General features: G+C 42.0%; 1 protein-coding gene across 1 annotated transcript in view; it reads left to right on the top strand.

The window, feature by feature from the left end:
• Window positions 1–24,671, top strand: part of LCP2 (lymphocyte cytosolic protein 2) — a 50,227-nt gene extending 25,556 nt beyond the window's left edge. The window contains exons 7-21 of the mRNA XM_024247562.3: window positions 1,012–1,210; window positions 3,460–3,557; window positions 4,911–4,977; window positions 5,095–5,178; window positions 8,990–9,015; window positions 9,121–9,140; window positions 9,240–9,347; window positions 10,833–10,863; window positions 13,888–13,900; window positions 14,601–14,730; window positions 16,188–16,237; window positions 19,544–19,638; window positions 20,247–20,324; window positions 21,879–22,034; window positions 23,926–24,671. Coding sequence (XP_024103330.1) covers window positions 1,012–1,210; window positions 3,460–3,557; window positions 4,911–4,977; window positions 5,095–5,178; window positions 8,990–9,015; window positions 9,121–9,140; window positions 9,240–9,347; window positions 10,833–10,863; window positions 13,888–13,900; window positions 14,601–14,730; window positions 16,188–16,237; window positions 19,544–19,638; window positions 20,247–20,324; window positions 21,879–22,034; window positions 23,926–24,048 — 1,278 coding nt within the window. The 3' untranslated portion in view covers window positions 24,049–24,671. The remainder of the gene's footprint in view (window positions 1–1,011; window positions 1,211–3,459; window positions 3,558–4,910; window positions 4,978–5,094; window positions 5,179–8,989; window positions 9,016–9,120; window positions 9,141–9,239; window positions 9,348–10,832; window positions 10,864–13,887; window positions 13,901–14,600; window positions 14,731–16,187; window positions 16,238–19,543; window positions 19,639–20,246; window positions 20,325–21,878; window positions 22,035–23,925) is intronic.
• Window positions 24,672–26,518: the final 1,847 nt, after the last annotated feature.

The following is a 26,518-nucleotide window of genomic DNA, read 5'->3' as shown; positions in this document are numbered from 1 at the left end:
ATAAACATAGGAATCTTTCAACAGAACAACGTAAAGACAGTCTGCCTGAGGCCACCCAAAGCTGTCAGGATTTCTAGGACATTGGAACATTTCTTTCCTCAAAAAGTGGCCACTTCCTATTGCTTTTTCCCACACTGTCCTTGAGTGTTGAGGTCTGGGCTCATTGACTCACCCCCTGGACTTTGGCATGACCGTGATGAGCGCTCATCACTGCTGCTGATGGTGCCGCCTTTGCTTGGGAAGTCATTCTGGTGCTCGTTCACCTTCATGGACTGCTTCAAAGGCAAGCACCCAGCACCTCGGGCTTACTTTCCCTGAGACCCAGGAAGAAGCAAAAATAAAATACAATAAAAAATCTAAAATTTAGAGATTCTTTCCAAGAGATCAGCTTCAAACTCAGTGTCAGATTTCATGAATAATGGATGTGTTGATACACTCAACTCTCAGCAAAAAGAACAGCACAGCCTCTGACGGTCCCCTCCTAGATACAACCTAATCTGCCTTCCACTTAACAGGCTTTGTTTCTCTGTTTTTCCCATTAGCTGGGCCTTCAACGCTGCACTAGGTTATAATGAGAGGACATTTTTTGAGCACAGGCACACTTGAACAGAAATGGCAATTAACTAGTATCATCACAAACGCTCCAGGCCTTTAGTCTTTCTCTTGGTGATGCCTGGAGCAAAAAATGTGTTTACTCAAGACAGAGCCTATTCCGGTACCCTCTATTCCAGCATCCTTCCCCTTTCTTCTCTCTCTGTTGTGCAAAAAGGTGTTGTGTAAAAAGGTGGTCCGAAGACCTTCACCAAGATCTCAAGTCCACGACTTGCTGCCCCTGTGATACGGTGCTCCCTGACCTCAGATTCCTCATCCATAAAACGGGAGTAACCATCTTCAGGCTGCCTGGCCCCGGGTTCTACTGTTGTGAGGCTTGGCAGGGACAGAGTAGGCACAGGCACATTGAGGGCCACAGAGCCTCTACAAACTGCACTGTCCCTATCACTGTGTGGACAGGAAGAAGATGACTATGAAAGTCCGAATGATGACCAGGATGAGGAGGATGATGGAGACTATGAGTCCCCCAATGAGGAGGAAGAGGCACCTGTGGAAGATGACGCGGATTATGAGCCACCACCCTCCAATGATGAGGAAGCTCTGCAGAACTCCATCCTGCCTGCCAAGCCTTTCCCCAACTCCAACTCAATGTACATCGGTAAGGGCCCATTTCCAGATTTTCTGGCCCAAGCAGCCCAAAGCCAAGCTCCCCACTGCTGCACGGAAGGCTGATGCCCCAGCTTGCCCATGTAGCAGAAAGCTCTGGGTCTCGATACCTGCTCGGCTTCTTAACAGCTATGTGGCTTTGTACAAGTAACTCTACCTCTCTGGGCCTCAATTTCCTCATCTGTGAAGTAGGATAATAAATGTACAGACCACATAGGTTTGCTGTGAGGACTACTAAGACTGCAACCAATTCTTGCCTATGGTGGCTGATATCAGCATTGAACTACCACCTAAGGCTATTTGGCAGTTTCAACTCATTCTGCAGTTTACTCAGGTACTCCAAGAGTACTTTCCTGTTCCTCCCCATCTTTTGACCAAATTATAGTTACATGGCATTATTATGCTAGAATAAACATGAAGATATTGAGTAGGGTTTGACTATAACTTTAAAAAATATTAGACAGTGTTTATGATTTTTATTGTCTATCTATCCTTTTAGCCCACTTCTCTCTTCATTCATTCAACAAACATTGTTGATCTGCTGGGAGCCCAGGCCCCATTCTCAGTGCTTAGAAATGATCAGGAAAGAAGACATAGCCCCTGCCTCCTGGGGCTTACATTCTAGTAGTGGTGTTGACAGAAAATAAACAAATCTATTCTTAAATAATATACTTTCAGGGAGTAAGCTGAAAATTGAAGGTCAGTACCACAAACAACGAATACCATTTAATCCTTTATGCGGTATAACCCATTTCCACTTTAAAGCCCTTTCACAAAATGCTGTCTCAATGTCTCATGGTGGTTTTTAAACATCTGTGTAATAAGGACAACCATCATCAAGTCTGTTTCATATACAGGGAGGTGGAGGTCCGGAGAAGCAATGGATAAGTCAGTTGTTGAGTGCCTTGTGTGTGCCAGTGATTAAGATACAGAGTGAATAAGACAGCCCTCGCCAAGGGACTGACAGTCCGGCGGGTGACGCAACCTCCAACAAATGAGCCATGAGGTTACTTAGTGAAACCGTGATACAGAGGCAGGAAGACAAGCACAGATGAGGCTGGAGCGTTTGCCTGAGGGTGTATCTTTAAGCTGTGATATTAAACCAAGATTAAAGGATAAATACAAGTTGGCCAAGTGGAAATGGATGTAGTAAGGGAAGAACATTTGAAGCAGTAGAAAAGGCTGTGCAAAGGCCCTGAGGCTCAAAGGAGCATGGCCTATTAGAGAAGCTGAGAGATGGCCAGTGTGGGTGGAGCAGGGTGGAATTAGATGAGGCTGGGCCTTGCTCCTACCCTCTTCCCTGTGGAAGAGCGGCACCTCCCCAAGGCTGGGACTAGAGTCAGGCAAGAGAGGCACCCAGGGCACAAAGCGTAAGGAGGCCCTACCCACTCACCCCTCTTGCTTGATGGTCTTGTCCTGGCCTTTCCCTGTCTAAGGGGTAGGAAATTGCCAGCCTGTCAACCTGGCCTAGGGACACTTCCCTGGAGATCTGGATAATGTGAGTTTCTGCCCAGATAATGTGAGTTTCTGTTCAAGGCAAATCTAGCTTCCACTTAAGAGTCTGTGGTCTGGTAACAGAAGTTGGTGACCAGCTCCTCCCTTTATGGGTAGAGATGAGCAAAATGAGGAAGTGTCAGGGAGGAGATAGCCCAGGACATTGGAGAGGGGAAGGAAGGGCAGACAGAACAGGATCCCTATGGCAGTGAGAACTAACTTCATCCTGCACAGGCAGCTGGGTGTGCCTGTGAGATTTTTGGCATGTGTGTGCGTCTGTGTGCACTTGTGTCTCTATGTATGCAAGTGTGTGCATATATATGCGTGTGTGTGCATGCATGTGTGCACATGTGTATATTTGTGTGTCTGCATACAGAGGTATGCGTATGTTTACTTCTTACAAAATTGTCTGAAAATCCTCCCTTCCAGTTCTGGCTGAGCTAATTACAAAGAGGCCTTTCTTGATTGGCAAAATCTCTGATAAATACCTATTCCTGTGAAATGCAAAGAAAGCTGAGCCTGTGTATAAGGAGAGTGACACAAACTAGGACAGGAAAATTGGGCAGGGTGGGGTGGGTGAGATCCAGGCTGGGTCTCCCCCGTGGCTGGGGCTCCTGCGGGCACTGGTGTGGGCTTGGGGGTCAAGGATCATGCACCCCCGGTGCCCCGAGCTGCATATCTGTTCCTGGAGACCCCTGAGCTTGGCCGACACTCCCCTTTCACTTTAATAACCTTGTGTTTTCACAGACCGGCCCCCCTCTGGGAAAACCCCCCAGCAGCCTCCTGTGCCCCCCCAGAGACCGATGGCCGCCCTCCCGCCCCCGCCAGCCGGCCGGAATCACTCGGTAGGCCTCCTCCCGTTCTTTTACAGTACTTGGTGTCCACTGCAGTTATTTCCTCCGCCAGAGAGAAAAATAAAATTATAAACATCTTTATCTCATTCTAATTTTGTAAGATTATAATCTTTTCCCTCGGCTGGGGAAATGCATACCCAAGCATTCACACTTGTTTCTTTTTTGGGGTAAAATACTGGTGATTTTTATTTACTTCCCACTATTTGAGAGAAGTGAAAACTGTAAAATAAACCCAAAGGGAACCGAATTAAGTCCGTGGCACCTACTAGCGTTGCCTGGGTACCGAGCCTTCCTCTCTCCTGCAAAAAGACTTGCGCCACCTTCTGGCCGACACCTGAAATTCCAAGGACAGGTGCCTTCAGACCGGAGGAGACGGGTAGCAAACCCGGTTTTCTCCTTCTTTAAGCATACAGCCAGGCTCTTGTGAATCTGATAAGTTCCCAGAGTGACCCTGAGAAGCTCATACTAAGGACCTGATAGTTATGAATGTGTTCTCTTCACAAGTTTATCTACAGATGTATATTGCTTTTGAGATTTGAAGACGTTCTTTTGAGATGCAGGATTCACTTATTTAATCAGCAAATATTGACTGAGCAGCTACTATGTGCCAAGCAGAGTTCTAGGCATTGGGGATAAAGTGTGAACAAGATAAATAAGGTCCCTGCTTTCATAAAACTCAACTAGGGCTAGTTATCAGACGTAGACAGTCAGTCATCAGACGTAGACAGTCAGTCATCAGACGGTAGACAGATGTCTGAAAGAGATCATTTGAGTAGTTATGTGTGGTTCGGGGGACAGAAGACCAGATAACATGATGGTATGGAGGGGGAGGTGACAAGGACCTGGGACAGAATGAGCCAGTTGTGGGAAGAGCCGGGAGAAGAACGTTCTAGGCAGAGGGAAACAAGTGTAGGGATGCCAAAGAGGACATGACCTTGAGTTTTTCCAAGAACTGCAAGAAGATTCTGTTGTGGGGACCCCATGAGTACTGAGAAGGGATCATAGGAAAGAGTTGAGAGGGCAGACATGGGCCAGCTCAGGCAGGGCCTTGCAGGACATTCACGAGTTTTAATTTTGTTTCTAACGTGATAGGAGCCACTGGAAATCTTAGCAGGAAAGTGACATGCTCACTCTGCTGCCTGCAGAAAAGAGCTTGCGTCGCAGAGTCTAGAACAGGGAGCTCAGATAGGAGGCTACTGCAGTAGTTCAGGGAAGAAATGGACATGGATGTTTGTAGGCAGAACATGAAGATGAGGAAAAGTGAGCAGATCCAGACAGGTTTTGGGAGTGCCGGCTCTTGCTGATGTGTTGAAAGTGCTTCCTAACGTTTGGATCTTTATGCAGCCACTGCCCCCACCCCAGACCAACCACGAAGAACCCAGCAGAAGCAGAAACCACAAAACAGCAAAGCGTGAGTACAAGGGCTGCTCTCTCTTGCCCTGTTCCCACCAGGCACTCCCCTAGCCCCACCCAACCCCCAGCCGACTGCTTTCTTCTTTTAATTGATGTCAGCCTTTTCCCCTTCCAGTCCCTGCTCCTTCAATAGACAGAAGCACGAAACCTCCCCTAGATCGTTCATTAGCTCCGTTTGATAGAGAACACTTCACACTAGGTGGGTATGATTCACATTTAATGCATAGTAATAATGATAAGCTGTTAGAAAGTGCTTCCTGAATGCGTTTCACATGTACCATCTCATTTAACTATGGCCACAATACTAGGAAGTGGAGACTAGTAGAATCATCCTCATTTTACAGATAAGGAAACTGAGACACAAAGAGGTACCTTCCCAAGATCACACAGCTACCAAGTGATGGGAGTAGAGACCTAAACCCAGATCAGCCTCATTAGAAAGCTCCTGCTTGCAGCTTCTGGGGGCTGTGCTGCTTCTCTATGTGATGTGGATGATCTGTGTACACAAATCCCATTGTCCTTCAGACAAGAGGCTTTAGGGTACAGAGAGAGGACCTGAATTGAGACAAAAGAGTTGGGGGAGCTGGTGTCTGCTGCCTTGCCTGCTACTTAATAGCTCACGGACCATACTGATGTTAGTTTTTCAGAGCTCAATCTCCTAATCTGTAAGGTGGATGTTCTGTACGTAGAAAATGCTTTATAAATCCCTAAGGTGCTATTCAAATGTCAAGGATGTTTTTGTTTTAGGTATGCAATTGACCAAACATTGGGTATACCACAGTGCTTTTTCTTCACAATTTACACAGAATATTCTTGGATTGCAGTTACCTTCACGTGGAGCTATTTTCAATTCAATTCCTAGCTACCATTTATTGAGCAACTACTATGGGGCAAGTGCTCTACCTACCACAAATACACCTACAGTATCTCTAATCCTCACACCAACTCAACAAAGGAGGTGCATTTTTGACCTCGCTTCTCAGATGATAAAATTAAAGGTAAAAGAAGTTGAATAATTTGCCTAAATTTGCCTAAATTCAAACACTCGTCTTTCTGACTTCTAAGTGGGGGCTCTTTTCCACCATATCAGGCTGCAGTTGAGGACCCTGGGTTTTAACTTGCTGTGAACTACATGAGTCTGAGGAAGGAACTCTGCAACTGAACGGAAAGGAGCCCAGAATCCCAGCTGCCCCCACCCCTTTCTTGGCTATGCTCTGAGCAAGGCATTTAGCTTTCTGTGGCCTCAATCCCTTTTTGTCTGTCAGCAAAATGACTTTCAGTTCTTGGATTTGAGGCTGCTGCTCGCTGCTCTTTCCCCGAACTACATCACAGCTCTGCTGTGTCATGCAAAGCTGTGCTGGCTGTTTTGGCTTGGAATTGTCTGCTGTAGAGAGCTGTATAATTACATGGAAATGAAGATAGATTTGACTTCAGATTCCAACCCTGCTCACTACCATGAGCCAAGACATCAGAAAAGTGGAACACTGACATCAAATCCTTCGCAATCACCTCCTGAGACAAAAGTTATTCTTTTAAAATATTCTTTTTTTCTATATTTAAAAGCATTTCTAAAAGACACACTTTTCTGACAATTTCTGTTTTACCCTTGAATTAGTCCCTTTCCTGTGATGTTTTGGAAGGATTACTGTCTTCTTAAAATGTTTACACTCCACATGAGACTTTTAACATGCTCAGAGAATATGCAAAAATTGTCAAATTTTGCTGGGCATGGTGGCTCACGCCTGTAATCCCAGCATTTTGGGAGGCTGAGGCGGGCGGATCACAACGTCAGGAGATAGAGACCATCCTGGCTAACACAGTGAAACCCTGTCTCTACTAAAAATGCAAAAAATTAACCAGGCATGGTGGCGGGCGCCTGCAGTCCCAGCTACTCAGGAGGCTGAGGCAGGAGAATGGCGTGAACCTGGGAGGCGGAGCTTGCAGTGAGCCGAGATCGTGCCACTGCACTCCAGCCTGGGCGACAGAGCGAGACTCTGTCTCAAAAAAAAGGCAAATTTTAAAATACTTATTCAGGCCAAAGAATATACATCTAAGTTTCCTGGGTGCCCCTCTAAAGTAGAGGTTCCACCCCAAACCAAACTTTTATAAGCATCTTTTATACCGTCAAAGCTCTCCCCATTACCAGCAAGCTCCTTTTAATTTTTTTATTTTTATTTTTATTTTTTTTGAGTGAGAGTCTCTGTCGCCTAGGCTGGAGTGCAGTGACACCATCATAGCTCATTACAGCCTCAAACTCCTGGGGTCAAGCAATCCTTCTTCTCCAGCCTCCCAAGGGGCTGAGGTTACAGGGGCATGCCCCCATGCCTGGCTAATTTTTAAATATTCTGTAGAGACTGGGTTTCCCTGTGTTCACCAGGCTGATCTTGAACTCTTGGCCTCAAGTGATTCTCCTGTCTTGGCCTCCCAACAGGCATTAGCCACCACACTCAGTGCCAGTAAGCTCTTCACAGTGAGGCAATATTCTTATCATGGGCCTGGCATGTACTTGGTCCTTAAAGAATAAATCATGTTGTGAAAGCACAACTCCAGGCAGATAATATCACCATTTGCCATAGGGCGTTAACTGTGCCTGGGTGTGGAAGGAAGGGAAAGAAAGGCGAGTTAACTAACAATTGTCAGCACACATGGACCATATCAAAGTCAAAATAAAAACACAGAGGCAAATCTCTAAATTTGTTTTATTTAGGAAGAAAGAATTGCAATTTGGGGCAATTGGTCTTCAGGGTCTTCAGTATGTCTGAAGAACAAAAAGAAGATTGGAGGTTTTATAAAAAAGAGAAGTGTTACATATCGCTCATTGAGAAAGTTCATCAGTTCTGGGGGGCTGGCAAGTTTTGATTGGTGAGCAATGGCAGAGGGCAAAATTAATCTTCCAGTTGCAGCAGATTATTTCAGCAACTACTAGAGGAAACTGGTTTCAGGTTACAGCAGGCAGTTTCAGCAGCCAAGCTCGCATAGAATCACATTTCTGGAGCAATGTTATGTGTCCTGAGTGCTTTTCCCTCTGGCTTCTCGACTCTGTTTTCCTTGGAGGTGATAAAATTCCCAATTTGTATGATCAGCTTTCACAATCAAGTGCCTGATCCTGCATACAAATTGTCACCGGATTCTTATGGCAAGCCTATAGAGTTTTAATCTATAATCTTCATTTTAGAGATGATAACATTGGAACTCAAAAACCTTAAATAACTTGTTCATGGTCATATAGGATTTGCTTCTAGACCTGGTTTAATTTTGTTAGTAATACTTTCATCGCCTTGAAGACAAAGGGCATATTTCTTCTAGGGGACTGTAGATAGAATACAAATTAAATTGCTTTGAATAACTTTGTGATGCACAATTATCAAGTACACCTGGCATTTCTTCAGGGCACCTGAATATCATCCGTTCTAGAAGAAAAGCAAAACAAGCAAACAAATACTAACAAAAAACAAGCAGACAAAAAAGATTTGCAGCATACCAGGAGAATCTCCTGAAATGCTCTCCCCAAGTAAAAAGTTTTTTTGGAAACTAAGTGGAGTGCTTCATTTAATATCAAGTATTTCACAGAATTGGATAAAAATTACCTTCTCCGTGGCAAGTGGGTTTATTTCAGATATAAAAATAAAACTTAGGCTGCAGAAGAAATACTTTGGCCAATTAAAGAGGCATAAAATCCCAAGAAAACATTAATCCTTTTGATCATCAGTTATATAAAAGAAAATGTTGATTTTTTTTTTAAAAAAAGCACAGAATCTACAATACTACTTGTATGTACACAAAGCTGTGTGACCTTAAATTAAATGGTCAAGCCATTTAATTTCTCTGAGCTTATAAAATTTGGTGGTCTCTAAGGGACCCTTCCTAGTCTGAAGTTTCTGATTCTTTAATGCTTAAACCCCATCAACCCACAAAAGGGTTCAGACTCATAGTTTCATCAAACTGTGTTTTTAAATCTCATGCTTATGAAGTTCTGAACTCATGGCCTGTCTGCTCTCTGTCATTTACAGGAAAGAAACCACCATTTTCTGACAAGGTAAGCTGTGAACTTGTTTTTCGGTTTTGTTTGTTTGTTTCGCATCTTGGCCTTATTCTTTGAAAAGTGCTTGGACACTCATACATTTTTCCTCCTGTCTTGCAGCCCTTGATTCCAGCGGGAAGGTAAGACTGTTGCATCTACATGAGGGTACATGGGACATTCTGTAGAACTCTGCCTCGGCAAAGTTTGTTTCTCACACATCCTTTTCCTGAATTCCACAGGCCTCTCGGGGAGCATCTACCCAAGATTCAAAAGCCTCCTTTACCACCGACCACGGAAAGACATGAAAGGAGCAGCCCCCTGCCAGGGAAGAAGCCACCTGTGCCAAAGTAACTGTCTGGTGTTGCTTGAGTTTGTCACTCAGAGTGGCCGGCAGACAGGCTGTCCTGTGCTGACTCTGCAGTGGGAACCAAGGTTCCTCGGTGCTTCCGGGCAGGGCGGGCCTTTTTTTTGCTGTGGCTTGAGGGATGTTCAGGCTTCACAGGTTGGCTATGAAGGATCAGGGTCTCTTTGAAGGAAATGGACTCTACTGAGAAATGAGTAGAGCGACATCTAATCAAGAGTAAGGAGTGACTGCTGTTTTTAGAGATTCCAGTCAAATATTTCACTGAGTTTTCCAACCTCGTTATAGCAAAGCCTTCACAGTGCATAGGAACTGTACTCAGCATTTTATTTTTCAATACAGGTAGCAGAGAGGAAATGGTTGGGGAGGTTTTTCAGGTCACCGCAAGTGTCTTCCTTAGGCTCAACCACATTTGATAATTGCAGAATACTGAGCTCTGCCTTAGTATTTTTAACTTTGCTATGAAGTAGTTTTCAGCCTATTTACCAAATGGCGTGCATGTACCTGGGGTTAAGGCCAACCTTGCTACTTGCAAAAAATACAACCAAGGCTTCCATCTCATTCGTGAATCAGGGGTCATAACTATCGCCCTTGCTTGGCTGTTGTGAGGATTAAATTAGGACCAGGGCTAAAGTGTGCCAAAAAACCTCCTCAGTAATGGAGTTTGATAACATTTTAGTGTAATATTTTTAAAAAATCAAAATAAATGCAACAAACTCATAAGGAACAAAATTCCAAAACTTTAAATAAACACAGAATGAGATGATGATGTGTGAAGCATCTGACACACAGGAGGTGTTCAACAAATTGTCCCACTCTTCCCCTTTTCCCCAGAGAGGACATTATCTGGCCTAGGCAGTGCAGATGCCTGTCGCAGCCCTAAGGCAGCTATCCCCAAATCTGTTTGACTAGCTCGTTCATCTGGGCAAAGTGTACTAAGCCCCATTTGGAATAGTCCCAAAGCAGCAACATTTTCTAATTGTCTTCTCTTTACACCAAGGTGGGCCCTGAGAGGGCTGTTTTAAAACAAGAGCAAGGGAGAATATTACCTAAAATGTTTTCATTTCTTGGGAAAAACAACAGCTCAGTAAAATTTAATAGCTACTAAAGAGTTAGTTTGCTGACTAAACCATATATATATATATGTGTGTGTGTGTGTATATATATATATTGTGTGTATATATTATATACGGTGTGTGTGTGTATATATATATACACATAATTATTTGCTGCATTAGTTATGCACAACAAAGGTTTTCCTAGCTCAGCTTGCAATGATGACCGAACATGGAGTAACCAGATCTCCCTTCCACCCCCTCTCCCCTGCTCTGTGGGGGTCTGTTGCTTCCCATCTTCCCTGGACTCAGTGGGTTCGATTTCTCATTATTCAATGAATCAAAACTGTATTCTAAGGCTGGCTCTTTGAAACTCTTCATGCTCAGTTCTTTTTCTTTGCCCTAATTCATTTCAGGCATGGATGGGGACCAGAGAGAAGAGAGAATGTAAGTACAAAATATTAGTGTGTAAGTGCTCGATACAGGGAAAAGCAGCGTAGGCTCTGAGGAGGTTGGGACTCCATCCACCTTGGTCTTGGCCCAGCACCTGGAGCAGGTCCTGCACCCAGGGGTCTCTTGAGGGCTGGTGCCTCTGTCTTTGGGCCTTGGTCATTGTCTGCAGCCCATCATGCTGTGTTGTTTAGCTCATGTCCCTCTAAGAGCTCCCAGAGTGGCTGGGGTAATTGCAGCCCCATTACCAGGGGCTGGTAATTAGAAGGCACAAGGAGAAGAGGAGGATGAAGTAAGGGATGCCCAGAAGTTTGGGCCATGCCTAAATTTCCAAGGCTATTGTTTTCCTTTTCAATACTTCCACAACCTGAAAAAGAGGGGAAATAGCATTTATTGAATGCTTACCATATGCACATTGCCATGCTACTTGAATATGACCAGTTGTCCCTGTTTGCGCGGGATGCTGTCAGTTTTAGCACTGAAAAGTCCCATGTCCCAAGAACTCTCTCCATCCCAGGAAAACCAGGATAGTTGGGTATTACTCGCTTTACATATGAGTATAATGAACCTATAAGGAAACATCTTCTCTCTTTTACGGAGAGGAAATTGAGGCTCAGAAGGAATAAGATACTCTTTGCAAATTGCATGCTTATAAAGAGCCAGGATCTGAACCCAGATCTGCTGAGTTTCTCTACACCATAAGCCCTCTGAAGGCCATCAGATTTCTGCTCTCATTCAAGGACTCAGCCCAAAAGCGCCTGCTATTTTTGCAGCTGTGTGCTAGATGCTGTGCTTGTTCCGATGAAGTGCTGAGATCTTATGGAGGCAGGCACACTCACAACCCCACATGCCATACAGCATGCAATCATGGGGTGCTCTGTGGGGCAGAGGGGAGAAAGTGTGCCATGTGGCTCAAGGAGCCAGCAGTGGCTTCCTATAGGAGGTGAGATTTATGCTGGTTATTGAATGACAGGGAGGACACAGAATAGAGTCATTCTTTTTTTTATTTTTTTATTTTATTTTTTATTTTTTTAAGGTTTTTTTTAAATTTATTATTATTATTATTATACTTTAGGTTTTATGGTACATGTGCGCAATGTGCAAGTAAGTTACATATGTATACATGTGCCATGCTGGTGCGCTGCACCCACTAACTCGTCATCTAGCATTAGGTATATCTCCCAATGCTATCCCTCCCCCCTCCCCCCCACCCCACAACAGTCCCCAGAGTGTGATGTTCCCCTTCCTGTGTCCACGTGTTCTCATTGTTCAGTTCCCACCTATGAGTGAGAATATGCGGTGTTTGGTTTTTTGTTCTTGCGATAGTTTACTGAGAATGATGATTTCCAGTTTCATCCATGTCCCTACAAAGGACATGAACTCATCATTTTTTATGGCTGCATAGCTTTTCATGGTGTATATGTGCCACATTTTCTTAATCCAGTCTATCATTGTTGGACATTTGGGTTGGTTCCTAGTCTTTGCTATTGTGAATAATGCCGCAATAAACATACGTGTGCATGTGTCTTTATAGCAGCATGATTTATACTCCTTTGGGTATATACCCAGTAATGGTATGGCTGGGTCGAATGGAATTTCTAGTTCTAGATCCCTGAGGAATCGCCACACTGACTTCCACAAGGGTTGAACTAGTTTACAGTCCCACCAACAGTGTAAAAGTGTTCCTATTTCTCCACATCCTCTCCAGCACCTGTTGTTTCCTGACTTTTTAATGATTGCCATTCTAACTGGTGTGAGATGGTATCTCATTGTGGTTTTGATTTGCATTTGAGTCATTCTTAAAGAAAGCCCATGGGGATTCCCCTCAGGAGTGTCCTGAGCAGGTGGATACCAGTGCCCACAGAGGCTGCAGGGACAGTGAGAACAGTGGCTTGGCTGCAGAGATAGGGACAAGGCGGAGGTAAGGCTGGACAGTGAGGATAACATCACATTCCAGGTTCCCGGTCTCTGGAAGGATTGACACTTGTGCTCATGAGAATCTGGGAGTTGTATTTTCTGGAACCAGAGGGAATAAACTTGCAAAAGTATTGAAGAGTGATTTTGTCGTGTGGGGGTTGTGAGCCCATATGTGTTTATTTATGCAGCTCTTTGCTGGGACTCCCAGTTGGCCAACTGGGATGAATGATTTTGACTGTGGCCTTTTTCGCCTTCTCTCAGTGTGTGGTAGGATCGATGATGGCAAACTTTTATTAAAGAGCACTTAACATAAGCCAGGCACAAGTAGTAGCTAATTTAATCCTTCTAATAACACTTTGAGAAAGATGCTATTTCATCATTACAGATCTGGCCTAACTAAACAAGTTCAAGCTGGCCCTTTTGGTCTACTAGTTGGTGGCAATATCATTTTTTCTCTTTGAACCTCATTTCTTATCTGAGTAGAAGAGAAAATAGCCCCTCCTTTGTCTAATTTCCCAAGGTTGCCCTGAAGATAAAAATGGTGAGGGTTGTAGATGAACCTTGTAAGCCACCGTATAAATATGGTCTTATTGCTCTTAAGAAGAGTGGCCACTGCAAAGGAGAGCCAAAAAGAAGACTGAGCTTTGGTCAGACACATTTGGGGTTGAATCCATCTCTGCAACTCCTGGCAAGCTAAGAATGCTTCCTCAGCATCATGCTTTGGTAAAATGAGGATGTTAAATTTTCGGAGGGTCACTAGGGGAACTGAATGAAATCTTGTGTATGAATCTTTTGGACACATTGTAGATATTGTCAATATTATTGTATCTTTGGGCCCTTTTAGGCACCTCAAAATCTATTTCATGCTGAGTATATGAGGAGAGTCTCATATTGGAATGCCCTTAGATGATTGTTTGTATTAAGAAATAGTAAACCACTTAGCAAGTTCTATTATTCTCCACAGTATATTTATTATAAGGATGTATAACTGCTAGAGAAAGAAACAGATACTTATTTGATTTATTTGATTGAGAAATGCAGTTTTTATTTTAAGAATTGTATTTTGATGATAGCTTAATATCTTTTTTTTCTTCCCCTTCCCAGGATGAAGATGATGGTATGTTCGGAAACACATTCTTACAGCTTATAACTCATTCTTTCATTTTCCTGCTCAGGTGTTCAAGTAGAATTGTTTAGTATAGGAACCCCATAGAATCAATTATAAGTCTTAAATTAGTATTAAGTAGACTTATGTCAATTGGCATACCGCATAACTACAGTAAAATGGAATTCTTTGGTTGGACTACCAAAGAAGACTAAATTCATGTGTAACAGTGCAGATTACTTAATTGTATCACAAAATGTAAAATTGCATGCATGGTTTGATGGAAACATTTCTCACATTTATGTCTTCTAACACATGTGGGTAAAGAATCAGTAACTGCCAATGAATGAGATAGCATAAAATTTTGACTTTCATAAGACAAAACTTGTAAATCATTTCTGAAATTTATAAGGTTTCCAGCTGACAATTTTCTGCCAAGTTAACATTTCAAAAATGAAAAACAAAATAAATGTGTATTTTAGAGTATTATCTAGATCTGCGCCCCTTTGTAAATGGATTCTATGGTGGTTAAGTCATCTAGAAACACCTTGAGAGCAAGGTTCCATCCTACTACTTCCTAATTACATCTGATCTGCTGGATTTTTGTGTCCTCTTTATACTAGCTGTTTCTAACTGGGGGGCGGTTATGGAATGTTTCTTAGTGACAGCTGGGGCCTGCCAATCTCATTCATTGTTTTCTACTTCTGCACAGTGCATCAAAGGCCTTTGCCCCAGCCAGCACTACTTCCTATGAGCTCCAACACTTTCCCTTCGAGATCTACTAAGCCAAGTCCCATGAACTCTCTCCCATCCTCTCACATGCCTGAAGCATTCTCAGAAAGGTTTGTGGCTCTGTCATGAAATTCTAGCTTAATATAATGTTTAGGTCCATCCAGTACTGAAGTAATGCCAGGCAGATTGAGAAAGAAGGAAATGATAGGTTGATAGTAGGATCTGAACATTTTGGGTCTTAAGACATAAAACCAAGCTGAGCATTAAGAACGATATGTTACTCCACCAGTGTCCTCTGAGTCTCTGCTTGAGGTGAGAGGAGTGAGGAATTGACTTCCTCCTTGATCCCTCCAGATAGAATGGGTCTTTTGGTAGAAAATAAAGAATATTTTCACTTTATGAGTTCAAACCAACAACAATAATTAAGAAACCCAGTTAGTCTAAGTACTTGAAGTTCATCTGCATCTTGGTTGGGGAGACTGAGAAAATGCACCTCGTGCTTGGCTGATGCTAGGAATTCATTGCAGTCTCTGTCCCCCTGTTTTCTCAGTAGCAGCTGTGTTTCTCAGGGCTGGTATGAGGCTGCCCAGGGGCAGAGGCATGAACAGGAGAAAGGCCCAGTCATTATCCCCAAACAAGCCCACAGACAGCCTGTGGTGTCCCCCAAGTCCTTGAGCCCTGTAGGCTCACCTCCCTTAATATTCAAGGAGAGAAGCCAAGATCCTTCCCTAATGTTGTAGAAAACTCAACCACCCACAAGACTCATCCACCCCCACCAACTCCTAGCAGGATTCTCACAATGTTTCCTCTGCCCTGGGACCCTCTGGCCCTGAGTTTCTGCTGCTCTTCTCCCTCTTCCCGCTGGCATCTGCTGCCCTGTCTGCTGACCCTCCTGCTGCTTTCCTCCACGCTAGCCCCAACCCTATCCTTCATTCACACAAAATCCCACACACACAAGGTTGCTGTGTAGAGCAGACTTTTCCCAAAGGTTTGGACTGGTAGGTGCAGGAGTTGCTGCTCAGTGTGGAGGGAACAGACAGCATTTCAGGGCCCCCTGGGCCCGCCTCCCCAACCCAGCCCTGCAAATGCTATCACCCTCTGCTGCAGAGCCCACCTAGCATGCACTTCCCTTCTCACCTGGCTTACTCTCTCCTTGCAGACCCTAAGCCCTGGGGATTCACTGCTCACCAAAGACAAGCCCATTAATATAATTTCCTAGCAAAAGGGAAGTCCTCTGAGAAGAAGACTTCTGTATTCTCCCAACTCAAAGAGCTCAAGTTGCAGCCAATTTTTAAAGTAACTGTTAAGTGCCCTTTACACAGTTGAATGTTGTTGCTGTTCCACCTTATAAAGCTTGTTAGACTTTGGCATGGTCCACAGTGGAATGTAGTTCCGTTCCCTGTGTTCTGTGTTCTGTCCCTGTGCCCAGCCCCCATGGTTTTGGGGGCAGCAGGGGAAGTGATACCAAATCAAGAAGCATTTGCAGCCTGGCTTCCCTAACCCAGCTCCCCTGTCTGGCCCCATCACCCCGATCCAAATAAATTTTGTTCTTTTTCTGTCTCCTCAGTAACAGCAGTTTTCCACAGAGTGCCTCCCTGCCGCCATACTTCTCTCAAGGTTTGTACTCTGGGCTTTTGTGACATGCTTCAGCCATCATGCCTTTATGACTGGATCCCTAACCTGTCCCAAAAGCTTTCGACAAGGGTTTTATTGTTTCCTAAAAGCATCTGATTTCCTCATTCAACATTTAATTCAGTGTCTGCAGTGTGCCAAGGGCTGTCGGAATGATAGGATAGCACCTAAAACACAACACACACACACGTATACGTAGACATGCCCATACACACATGCACATATACATGCACACACATGCATATACGTGTACACATATATACACGTGCACACAGGTATACACATACATACACATATACACACATACACAATACATGCACACACATGCACACATACACACATGGACACACCTACACACATTTCACCAGGAAGCCAGCCCTCATCCCCAGTCTTCCTGTGCAGAACTATTCCTCCGGCTCCGGTTTCCCTACAGAATCCTCAGAATCCTATTTGGCTTTCTCTGCAGTTTTAGATTTCCGTGATCAATCTGTCCATGGTTGTGAGTTGGGGAGCGTGTTCAAAATACAAACTAAGAGAACTTAACCTCACAGATTCTGATTCAGTAAGTCTGGAGTGAAGTCAGGGACCTGTGTTTTTAATAATACCACCTCTGGATGTCCATGATAAGTATTCGCTTAGAGTGTTCTGCAACTTGAACGTGCATACAGATCACCTGGGAATAGTGTTAACATGCAGATTCTAATTTAGGAGGTCTGCGGTGAGGCCTGAGTTTCTGAATTTCTAACATATTCCATGCAATGCTGTGACTGCTGGTTCATGAACCACTTTGAAAAGCGCCGGGGCAGGACTAATTTGTGTTTTTTATCCTGAAAGACTTGCAAGTGACAGGCACTTGGTAGGCACTTTAAAAATGCTTGTTGAATGAGCATCAAATGACTGGGGAAAGTTACCCAACTCTAGTAAGTAGATCTTTACCATTCCGGGAAACTGGCTTAGCATTGCCAGATTTTCCAATTTTTTCTCAAGAAAAGTGAAATTATTTAATTTTTAAATGTTGACTTGAATTTTTAAAAAAATGCTGTGAAGAACAACAACAAAAAAGCCACTTTTTTTGCAGTCATGTTCCACGTGCAGTGTGTGCACGTGCCAGTGTGTGTTCAGTAGAAAACTATATTAGTAAGTTTGAACTGATAGTCTGAGAATAAACATTTTTTCCAAGAGCACATCTAAGGTATTCAGTTGGATGCATCATTCCATAGAGGGGCGAGATCCCACTGCTGACACCAGTGGCACCCACTAAGTCTTAAATGTTTTCTAAGCATTTGAGGTTATGGTGGTGTCCATGTTCACCACATGGTGTTCACAGTTTCTCACCCAACCCCTAATTTTCCACAATCCCCAAAATTCACTGTGTTTTGCAAACACACATTTGTGTTACCTCCTAGCCTCTGTAGCCATCTGAGTTCCAGACACATCACAGCAATATTTTCCAAAGCAAGTTCCACAGATCTCCAGTTTTATGAGTCTGTGTTGAGGCTTATTAATGCAAATAGTTAATTATTTTTGGAACATTAGCTTGATCCAAATTGATCTCTTTTCCCCTGAGACTGCCAGGACACCTGGTCGTTGGTCTTCTCTACTGGTTCTACTGGTTGTTCCAACATCAGAAGGGTAAAGTTTGTGCTGTGCATTGTCCAAAAATCTGTCACGACTCCCTTGAGAGTCTAGATATTAAGGGTGGTAGGTGACTGTAATAAAAAAGTGTATGTGCTTCTCTGTTGTGACTTAGAACTCTATGATGCTGGCCTGCAGGTGCAGAGGCAGAAAGAGAATCATTTCTTAACTGTAGAACAGCCATGCAATGCGGGCCTTGGTTCTGTTACTCTCCTGTATTGTTAGGTTTCATTCATTCAACAAGCATTATAAAAGTGCAAGTGTTGGACTGCAAAAAAATGGGGATGGGGAAGGTCTGTCTAGGCACTGGGAACTTGGAGAAGGAAGGCACTGGCAGCTCAGGGCCAGCTTGTTTAGAAACAGGAAAGGAGCATCTTAAACAATCCTGGTGATGTGGCTCAGCAGACTTGTTTAAAAACAGGGAAGGACCATCATAAATCTTGATGATGTGGCTCAGGAGGATTTAGCCCTTCCAGGTGACTCTCCTCTTCTCAGTGGTGTAACAAGGTAGACGTAGTGACAATCCGTGGTGTAGAACCACCGGAAATACTTGCTAACATGCAGATTTCTGAGCCCTAGGTGCTCGCAAGTTGCCCAGCGATTCTGACTCATGCACAGTAGCATTTGGTAACCACAGGTTTAAGTTTTGGCTTTGCCACTGATAGCACATGATTTGCTTAGCCTCTGAGCCTGTATTTCCCCATATGCAAAATGAAGACAATACCTACCTTGTAACGTTGCTGTGAGGATTAAAAAAAATGTACACACAATACCTTACTCAAGATCTGGACAGAATTGTGCTGAATAATATTTGTTGAAGGTATGAATGAATGATGGATGAATAATTAAGAGAACATTTGACTCACAGAATTTTTCTGTTTTTAACCATAGCCTGGCACATAGAAAATACCCTGGGCAACTGCAATAAACACAACTAAACCTTTCCTGAGATTAGGAAACATTGTCCTAAAGTTTCAAGGAACTGTAAATGAGAAAAAAGAGTTTTAGAGAAGATGAGGCACAAGCACTGGGTAATTAATAGGTGCCCAATAAGAACTTCCTGATATGTTGTGCCTTCTAGTGAGTTGAACAGTCTACCTGTTTAGTTAGAACAGCAGGTAGCAAACTTTGATTCTAAAAGCTAGCAATATTCTCGAGGTAATTTCGTCTTCTCTTGGGTCACTTACATTTCTTTTAGTGGAAATATTAAGAACATAATTATCTTCATTATTGCATTGTCCCTACATCAGCTGTTGGGAATCCATTCTGCCTGTGCTGATAGTATAAGAATCTATGAAAAATTTGTCTCTTGAGCATTCATTTTGACGTTCACATTCATTAAAACAATTGCGAATTTTTTTATAAAGGGATCTAGTCACTTTATATTATGTAACATGCACATTTAGAAAAATCACTCAAAGTTGAGGTTCTCTTCTCAAAGTTTTACTGGCATGATTACAGAATAATGCCTGAGCAGCCCCCGTGGTTTCAAACAGATGAAAATTATTTTTGAAGCCCTGGTTTCTTAAAATGCTAACTATAGGAGCAATCGCAAGGGTATTTTTTTGGGGGGGTGGGGGAAATGTGTTTTGTGTTTTGATAGCAGCAAACAATAGCTTACAGTAAATTAACTTTTAGAATTCTATACTTTTGAAGGCCCTAGCAACAGACTACCTATCAGAGCAGAAGGCAGAAACTTCCCCTTGCCACTTCCAAGCAAACCTCGGCCCCCATCTCCCGCGGAGGAAGAGGTAAGAGAGCATATGTTTTTATTTTTGTTTGTTTGCCTTTTCTCTAGTAAAAGAATCACCAGAAACTCCCATTGAATGTTCTTCTGTACTTTTATCTTCCATTTGTTTTATTTTATTTATTTGAAAAAAAGTTAAAGGAGAAGCTCCAGATGAACAATATGTTCTTTTTCCTTGGCATTCTTTTCAGACTCTTTCAATGGCAAACATGTGTTTTGCATTAAACACCAAGAAAAATAATCCTGTTTTTTATGTTTATGACCTTGATTCGTCACTTAACTGCTCGATAACCCATTTTTTAATCAAGCAGGTTATTATGCTAAACTGAAGAAATTACTGTATCTGTATCTTTCCTGAAGAGGTTCCATACTGTAAGGAACACTTATTCACAAGCATTTTTGCAACCAGTGTTATGATAAAAAGCAGTTCACACAAAATATCTTCTATTTAGCCCCAGCCAAATGACTCTGAATGCAAATTAAGAAAACAAATGTTTCAGACCTCCTGGAATTGAGGTGGTGATTTATGGAAATGATTACTCAGAGGCTTTTCTTTTCACTTACATCTGTAACTGTACAATTTATTCAGTTTCTAAAAATTTACATTTTCAGAATTCATTAAATGAAGAGTGGTACGTTTCTTATATTACCCGACCAGAGGCAGAAGCTGCTCTTAGAAAGATAAACCAGGTATTGTGCTATAGTTTATTTTAACATAGTTATAAATATTAATGGCAGAGAAGGGAACTGACTTGTCCTGAGTAACAATTACAGGCTAGGAATTCTGCTAGGTGCTGTTGCTTTCTGTAATACCTAGGAGACCCATTAGTGCCAGTTTCACAACTACCAGCACCCATAGCAGGGATTTCTAGGCTCGGGAATCATTAGGCTGGCAGAAGAATCTCAAGGCAGTCATTTGGTTGGCAGAATCTTAGGAGATTTTATTAATGAAAGAGTCTGTCTTATCATAGGAATCACATGGTGTCAGAAGGAGACTCTCTTTCCCCCAAAGTTCCAACATCGTACCAGTTCTATCTTCCTCTTAACACAGACATGCCATCCATGTTGATGTGAAAGGACCAACATTAAAGAGACAGCAGCAACTTTTTGCTTTTTGCCCTAGACGTTTCTAGCTAGTCCTTTAATATCATAAATTCTTAAACATATTTCCCGTAGCCAGTGCCGAAACTTTACCTTAGATTTATTTATCAGAAATGGGAAAGCAAAAATCTTTCATCTTTCACATTTAAACTCCACACCAGTAGTTCTCAGTAGTAGTTGCACATTTAGATCACCCAGAGAACTTTTGAAAAATCCTGATTCCTGGGTCTCACCTTGAGATTCTAATTATTCTGGAGTGCTGTGTCAGCTCTGGGAGTCTTCAAAAACTTCCCAGGTAATTCTAATTTGAAGCCAAGACTGTGAATCACTGGTCCAGAAGTATGTTTGTTTAGCAGAGATATTCTGACAGGCTCAATTAACTTGCAATACAAGGAACAAAGGAAAGTCATTAGTGCCAACTCATGGCTATTTAAAGCTATCCTGATTTGGTATGAGGAGAAGGGAGTAGTTTAAAGGAGTCCTTACCAATTAATTCTATTTTAATATTAGATCTTTACAGTATTAATATTATGTGGCAATAATTTATTGAATGGAAATTTAAAGTACAGGACAATCAAAACAGTAGTTTAGCAAATATCAGAAAAAAGAAAAGAAAAGAGAACATTTGCATTCAATTTTGCTCAAGTGTCTGATGAAGGAAAGACTATCTAGAGATCACAGGGTTTTAAGAAGGGTGAATTTCATGGCATTTGGATGTTTTCTGACTTTGGATGTGGAAAAGAAAGGTTAGGGAATTAACTCACAGGAATACTAGGAAGATACATCTTGAGTTAACCAATAAAGTTTTTTATTTCTCCTGGCCTTTTTATCCACTCAACCACCCATTTTTTATTACTGAACAAAAGATTCCGTTTTTATCAAGAGACTTTAACGAGATTGACTCGGAAATTTCTTTGATACAATCTCTGTTGCCTTTCTTAATAACAAAATAACTCATGACACATGGGATCTGTAGCTGTTTGGAGAACTGAATGTTCGTTGAATGACAGGTTTTGCACTCAAGAAGCTGCAAAGTGCAACTGACATGTTTGTCAGATCCCTAGAGGCTTGTCTACTACTCTTACAAGCAACAAAAATATTGACTTTTACTGCTCCCATAATAACAATAATTTGTCTTTTTAGGATGGCACATTTCTGGTTAGAGACAGCTCTAAAAAAACAACAACCAATCCATATGTCCTTATGGTGTTGTACAAAGATAAAGTTTACAACATCCAGATCCGTTATCAGAAGGAAAGTCAAGTTTACTTGTTGGGAACTGGACTCCGAGGGAAAGAGGTAAGCATTTCACATTTCGACATTTTCCCAAAGTCTTTATTTATGCCACTCTGCATGCCTTTGTGGAGCGATCTTCGGGAGTCCATGCTGTATGGCAAATTTAGGATTAAATCACATTAGTGAAGCCCTTCATTTACTGGAAGAGAAATAAAGCAAAATCTTTACAATGGTTACTTCTGCCATAGGATTCTTTCTTGTATATCTTTTATTTCAAATAATCACATGTATAATTTTCAAAATCAAGAAAAAGTATGTTAACTTAAAAAAATCTACTTAGATGGTGTCAAAGGCAAGTTCCCGCTATTATTCACCTCTGTGGCATAATTTTAACGTAGGCTGCATTTTAAGTTGACACCACCTGGAAAAGGGGAAAAATTAGAATATTTGCTGGGGTGATTATTCAAATACTTGGCTCATTTCTTAACAAAATGGCGGTTTGGCCCTGTGAGGATGGCCAGATCGCCAAAGAAATTCTTCTCTGTTAGGCCAGGGTTTAGATTCTCATGCCAGTCACTTTTTGAGTGATAATCAGAACTGATGGAAAGAAACCCTCAGGGCTAGTTTTTTTGCAAAGGAAGCTAACAACTGAAGGTAACGCTCCAAACATACTCTAAGTTCAAAGTTCCAAGAGGAGGACCAGCTGAATCAAACACATCCTAAATGAGAAACAGCTTACCCATAACTTCTGCTTCACATACTTCTGTTATGATAATGTTAATGAATAGAAAAAAAATGCATGCTTGTGATCAAATGTTTGAATCGCTGGTTGGCCGTGGATAGAGCTGCAAAGACCCTATAGGAGCAGAGGTATTTGCCCTTCAAGATTTATCTTGGTCCAGTGTGGAAACACACAAGTGCAGACCAACCACTCATTGCAGCTCCCATGGAGGGAGGCACCTAGCAGATTAGTCTTAAAGGAAGTGCATTATCCTGTCAGGGTTCCTAAGTGAGTTGTGACCCATGTCTAGAAAAATGAATTAGGCTTTTCCCTCTCTAGCAAGCAATCAAGGCTGGGGCGATCCAGGCTATGGCTGCAAAGACTTGGTTGCTGAGCCTTTATGAGTGTGAAGGTGGCAGTGAGGACACAGCAGCGAGATCATGAAGGAACTCCTGTGCCATGCTGCAGATCCCACCTCTAGACACCATGAACTGTGTCTGACCTCCTGAGTCCTTATACTTCCTAACACTGTTAATGACTGGGGATGAAATAGAGACACAGAAACCAAAACCAAAACCAAAAACAGAGCAACCCGAGGCAAGAATATTGTAATCGTGACTATTTACATGACCCCTTCATATGAAGTTAAAAATATATGCATTTCAAATTACATATATATATACACACACACACACGCACATATTTTATCTTTTTTTTTTTTTGAGATGGAGTTTCCTTCTTGTCACCCAGGCTGGAGTGCGGTAATGGCGCAATCTCGGCTCACTGTAAACTCCGCCTCCCAGGTTCAAGCAATTCTCCTGCCTCAGCCTTCCAAGCAGCTGGGATTACAGGCGCACATCAGCATGCCCAGCTAATATTTTTCTATTTTCTAGTAGAGACAGAGTTTCACCATGTTGGTCAAGCTGGTCTCAAACTCCTGACCTCAGGTGATCCACCGGCCTTGGCCTCCCAAAGTGCTGGGATTACAGGCGTGAATCGCCGCACCTGGCCCATATTTTATCTTTATCTATGGTTTGTTGGATGTTTATGAGGAATTTTTTTCAAAGTTCTATAGCAGAAATCATTAAACTAATTGCCACATTTACATTTTTTCCCCTACAATCCTCATCACTTGAAGAGGCAGGATATATCATGCAGATAAAAAAACTGAAGGTGAGGTTCCTGCTTTTCATTCCAATGTTGACTCATCTCTCCCTATCTTGACTCTTTCAGGACTTTCTGTCTGTGTCAGATATTATTGACTACTTCAGGAAAATGCCACTTCTGCTCATTGATGGGAAAAACCGAGGTTCCAGATACCAGTGCACATTAACGCATGCTGCAGGGTACCCATAGCAAGTTATAGCTGAGCAAATGAACCGTCCTCCTGCCTCTGTTGCCAACACGAGATCGGCCAGCCTTGGTCAACGGACAAACACTTAGGACTGAACTGAACCCCTCCCTCCCCATGAACATAAGGGTTTTATCCTTTCCTTTAAAAATAGTGTTTGAAATGAAGACTGTCAAATATCCCATAATTTATTTATTCTTCTTCAATGTTTGTAAAGTGCATGAGTCATGTTCACACTTGAAGTCGAGTAGTGCACTGTAATAATTCATTTTTTAAAAGATTTTTTTTAATGCCCATTTCAAAATACAGTAGTTTACACAGCTACAGAAACAATTTGGGGCAAGTTTTAAAACACTGAAACAGTAATAGTTCTTGGTGTCACATAAAACTGATTTGTTTTTTACAGCCAAACCTCTGTCAGTCAGAGGCATTCATTAGTTTTATACATGTAATTTGAAAATCACTAAACCTCATTTTCTCAGCAGCAATAATTTAAGAGGCTTCAAAAATATAATTTCACTCTTACTTATTTGGTATTTTTTCCTGGGGGCATTTTTATGTAATTTTTTTATGAAAAGATAAATGCATGTTGAGGTAACTTCTGGGATTAAAATAGTCTTTTGCTTTACTTTTTTGGTTTCCTAAAACAACTTTATTGAATGTTAGTCCATACTGTTATATTTTTGTCTTAAATATAATTTAAACTACAAATACCAAAAGAAAACATTTTAAATTTAGGGATGAGACTTTGGTGTATCGTGGATCTAGGTTTAATGAACACATCTGGGATTAAGGTGGCATTTCTTCACATCTCCACACCCACACCAACCATCACAACCCCCCACCAACCTTCTCCCAACCCCAAAAGCATTGTCCAGGGATATAGATTTTACCAAAGGCTTCCTGGGAAGATGAGGGAGAAACACTTTAGATTACATGTGATCAGATTTTCCTATTAGATATGGCTCTTCTATCTCTTGTTATCCCCCTGACAGCTCTGCCATAAAGTCCCTTCTCCTCATCCTTCCCAAACAGGCTGTATATGTGCTTTGAGGTAATTAAACTCTTTCCTCCAGTTTACAAATCTCACTTAACACAAAATATAGGCATTCAGCCAGATTAAAAAACTGGTATTCAGCCAAATAGTGACAATCAGTTGTTCTTCAAGTTTTTCCCTTTGGGACCTTGGTTGTTATTGCACAAGTTTTAGTAGCAACAATTTTTGGCATCTCTGCTTAATCTACAAGTTTTCAAAATGGAAAAGAGTATCTTGCATCTTCATTTTCATGAGCTAATAAAAGGGGTATTGGAAGGAATATAAGAAGTCACCATTTTAAAACTGATGATACGTTAAAATAAGGAGTATGCGGAATGTAGAGACTTTTAACTGATGATAAAAATGGTGTTTCACTAAATCTCATCCTTAACAACCAGAAGTTCTCAGTTTAGGGTCCAAAACTTAGGAGTTTAAGGCTGAAAACCCTGCATTCATTTACATGTCTACACAACGGGTTATTCAGCAAGTATTTACTTAGTGGCTCTTCTGTGTTAAACAAGCGAGCTAGGTACAAGGTAGTAAGGACAGCATACACCATAGGTTCTAGTATCGAGTAAGCTCCACTTGTCTTGCTTCGCCATATTCTGTCTTTACGATTCAAAAATATCTAAAATGAAGGACCTGATAGATTTCAAAGCAACTATTTGGTAGTGAATCATGTTTATAAAACAAACCAAAGCTCATTTTAAGTCTCTTAGTGGAAAGTGCCATTAGGATTAAGATGTTCTATTCCATGGCTATGACTGAAATCAATGTTGGGAAGCTAATATTTTCATGACTAGCATTCTCTCTCTGTTCAAGCACCAACAACTCCTTTTGGCTGGGCCTTGCCTCTTTTGGCCACAGACCTTCTATATGACCCCAGGTGCATCAGTCACAGTTGCTCAGAACCCTGCTCAGTGATAAACATCTTACTAAAGCTGGGTCAGTCAGGGTCACTCTCTGGAATGTTAAACATGAAGCCTGAGACAAGATCTCTCCTTTATCTAGGGTCCTCAAAGGCAATGCTGTACACTTGGAGCTGCCTGCTGCCCTGCAACTACTCCAATTTACCAATTATCTGGAAGAACCAGTCTACAATAGAAGAGAACGAGGCCAACACACAAAAACACAGTAAAAGGATAGACAAATTAGTGGGATCCCTGAAATCTATTCCAACTATGCACTTCCAAGTCACATGACTCAATAAATGCTTCAGCTGTTGAGTTGTGCTTGGCGTTCACTACCAGGAGAGTTCTGATTAATATAAACTCATACCATCAATTAATAATTTAGTAGCTCTCTTTCAACCTGAGCCAAATTCAAGCATAAGCTAAAGGATAAGCAGTGACCCATGGCCAATTTCCTATGTCATACGCTTGCCATTAGTGACGTAAGTTAAGCCATTCTTCAAAACATTAGCCTTCAAGAACATGAAC

Source organism: Pongo abelii, chromosome 4 (genome assembly GCF_028885655.2).
Source record: "Pongo abelii isolate AG06213 chromosome 4, NHGRI_mPonAbe1-v2.0_pri, whole genome shotgun sequence".
NCBI lineage: Eukaryota > Metazoa > Chordata > Mammalia > Primates > Hominidae > Pongo > Pongo abelii.
This window is presented reverse-complemented; position numbering and strand designations above follow the sequence as displayed.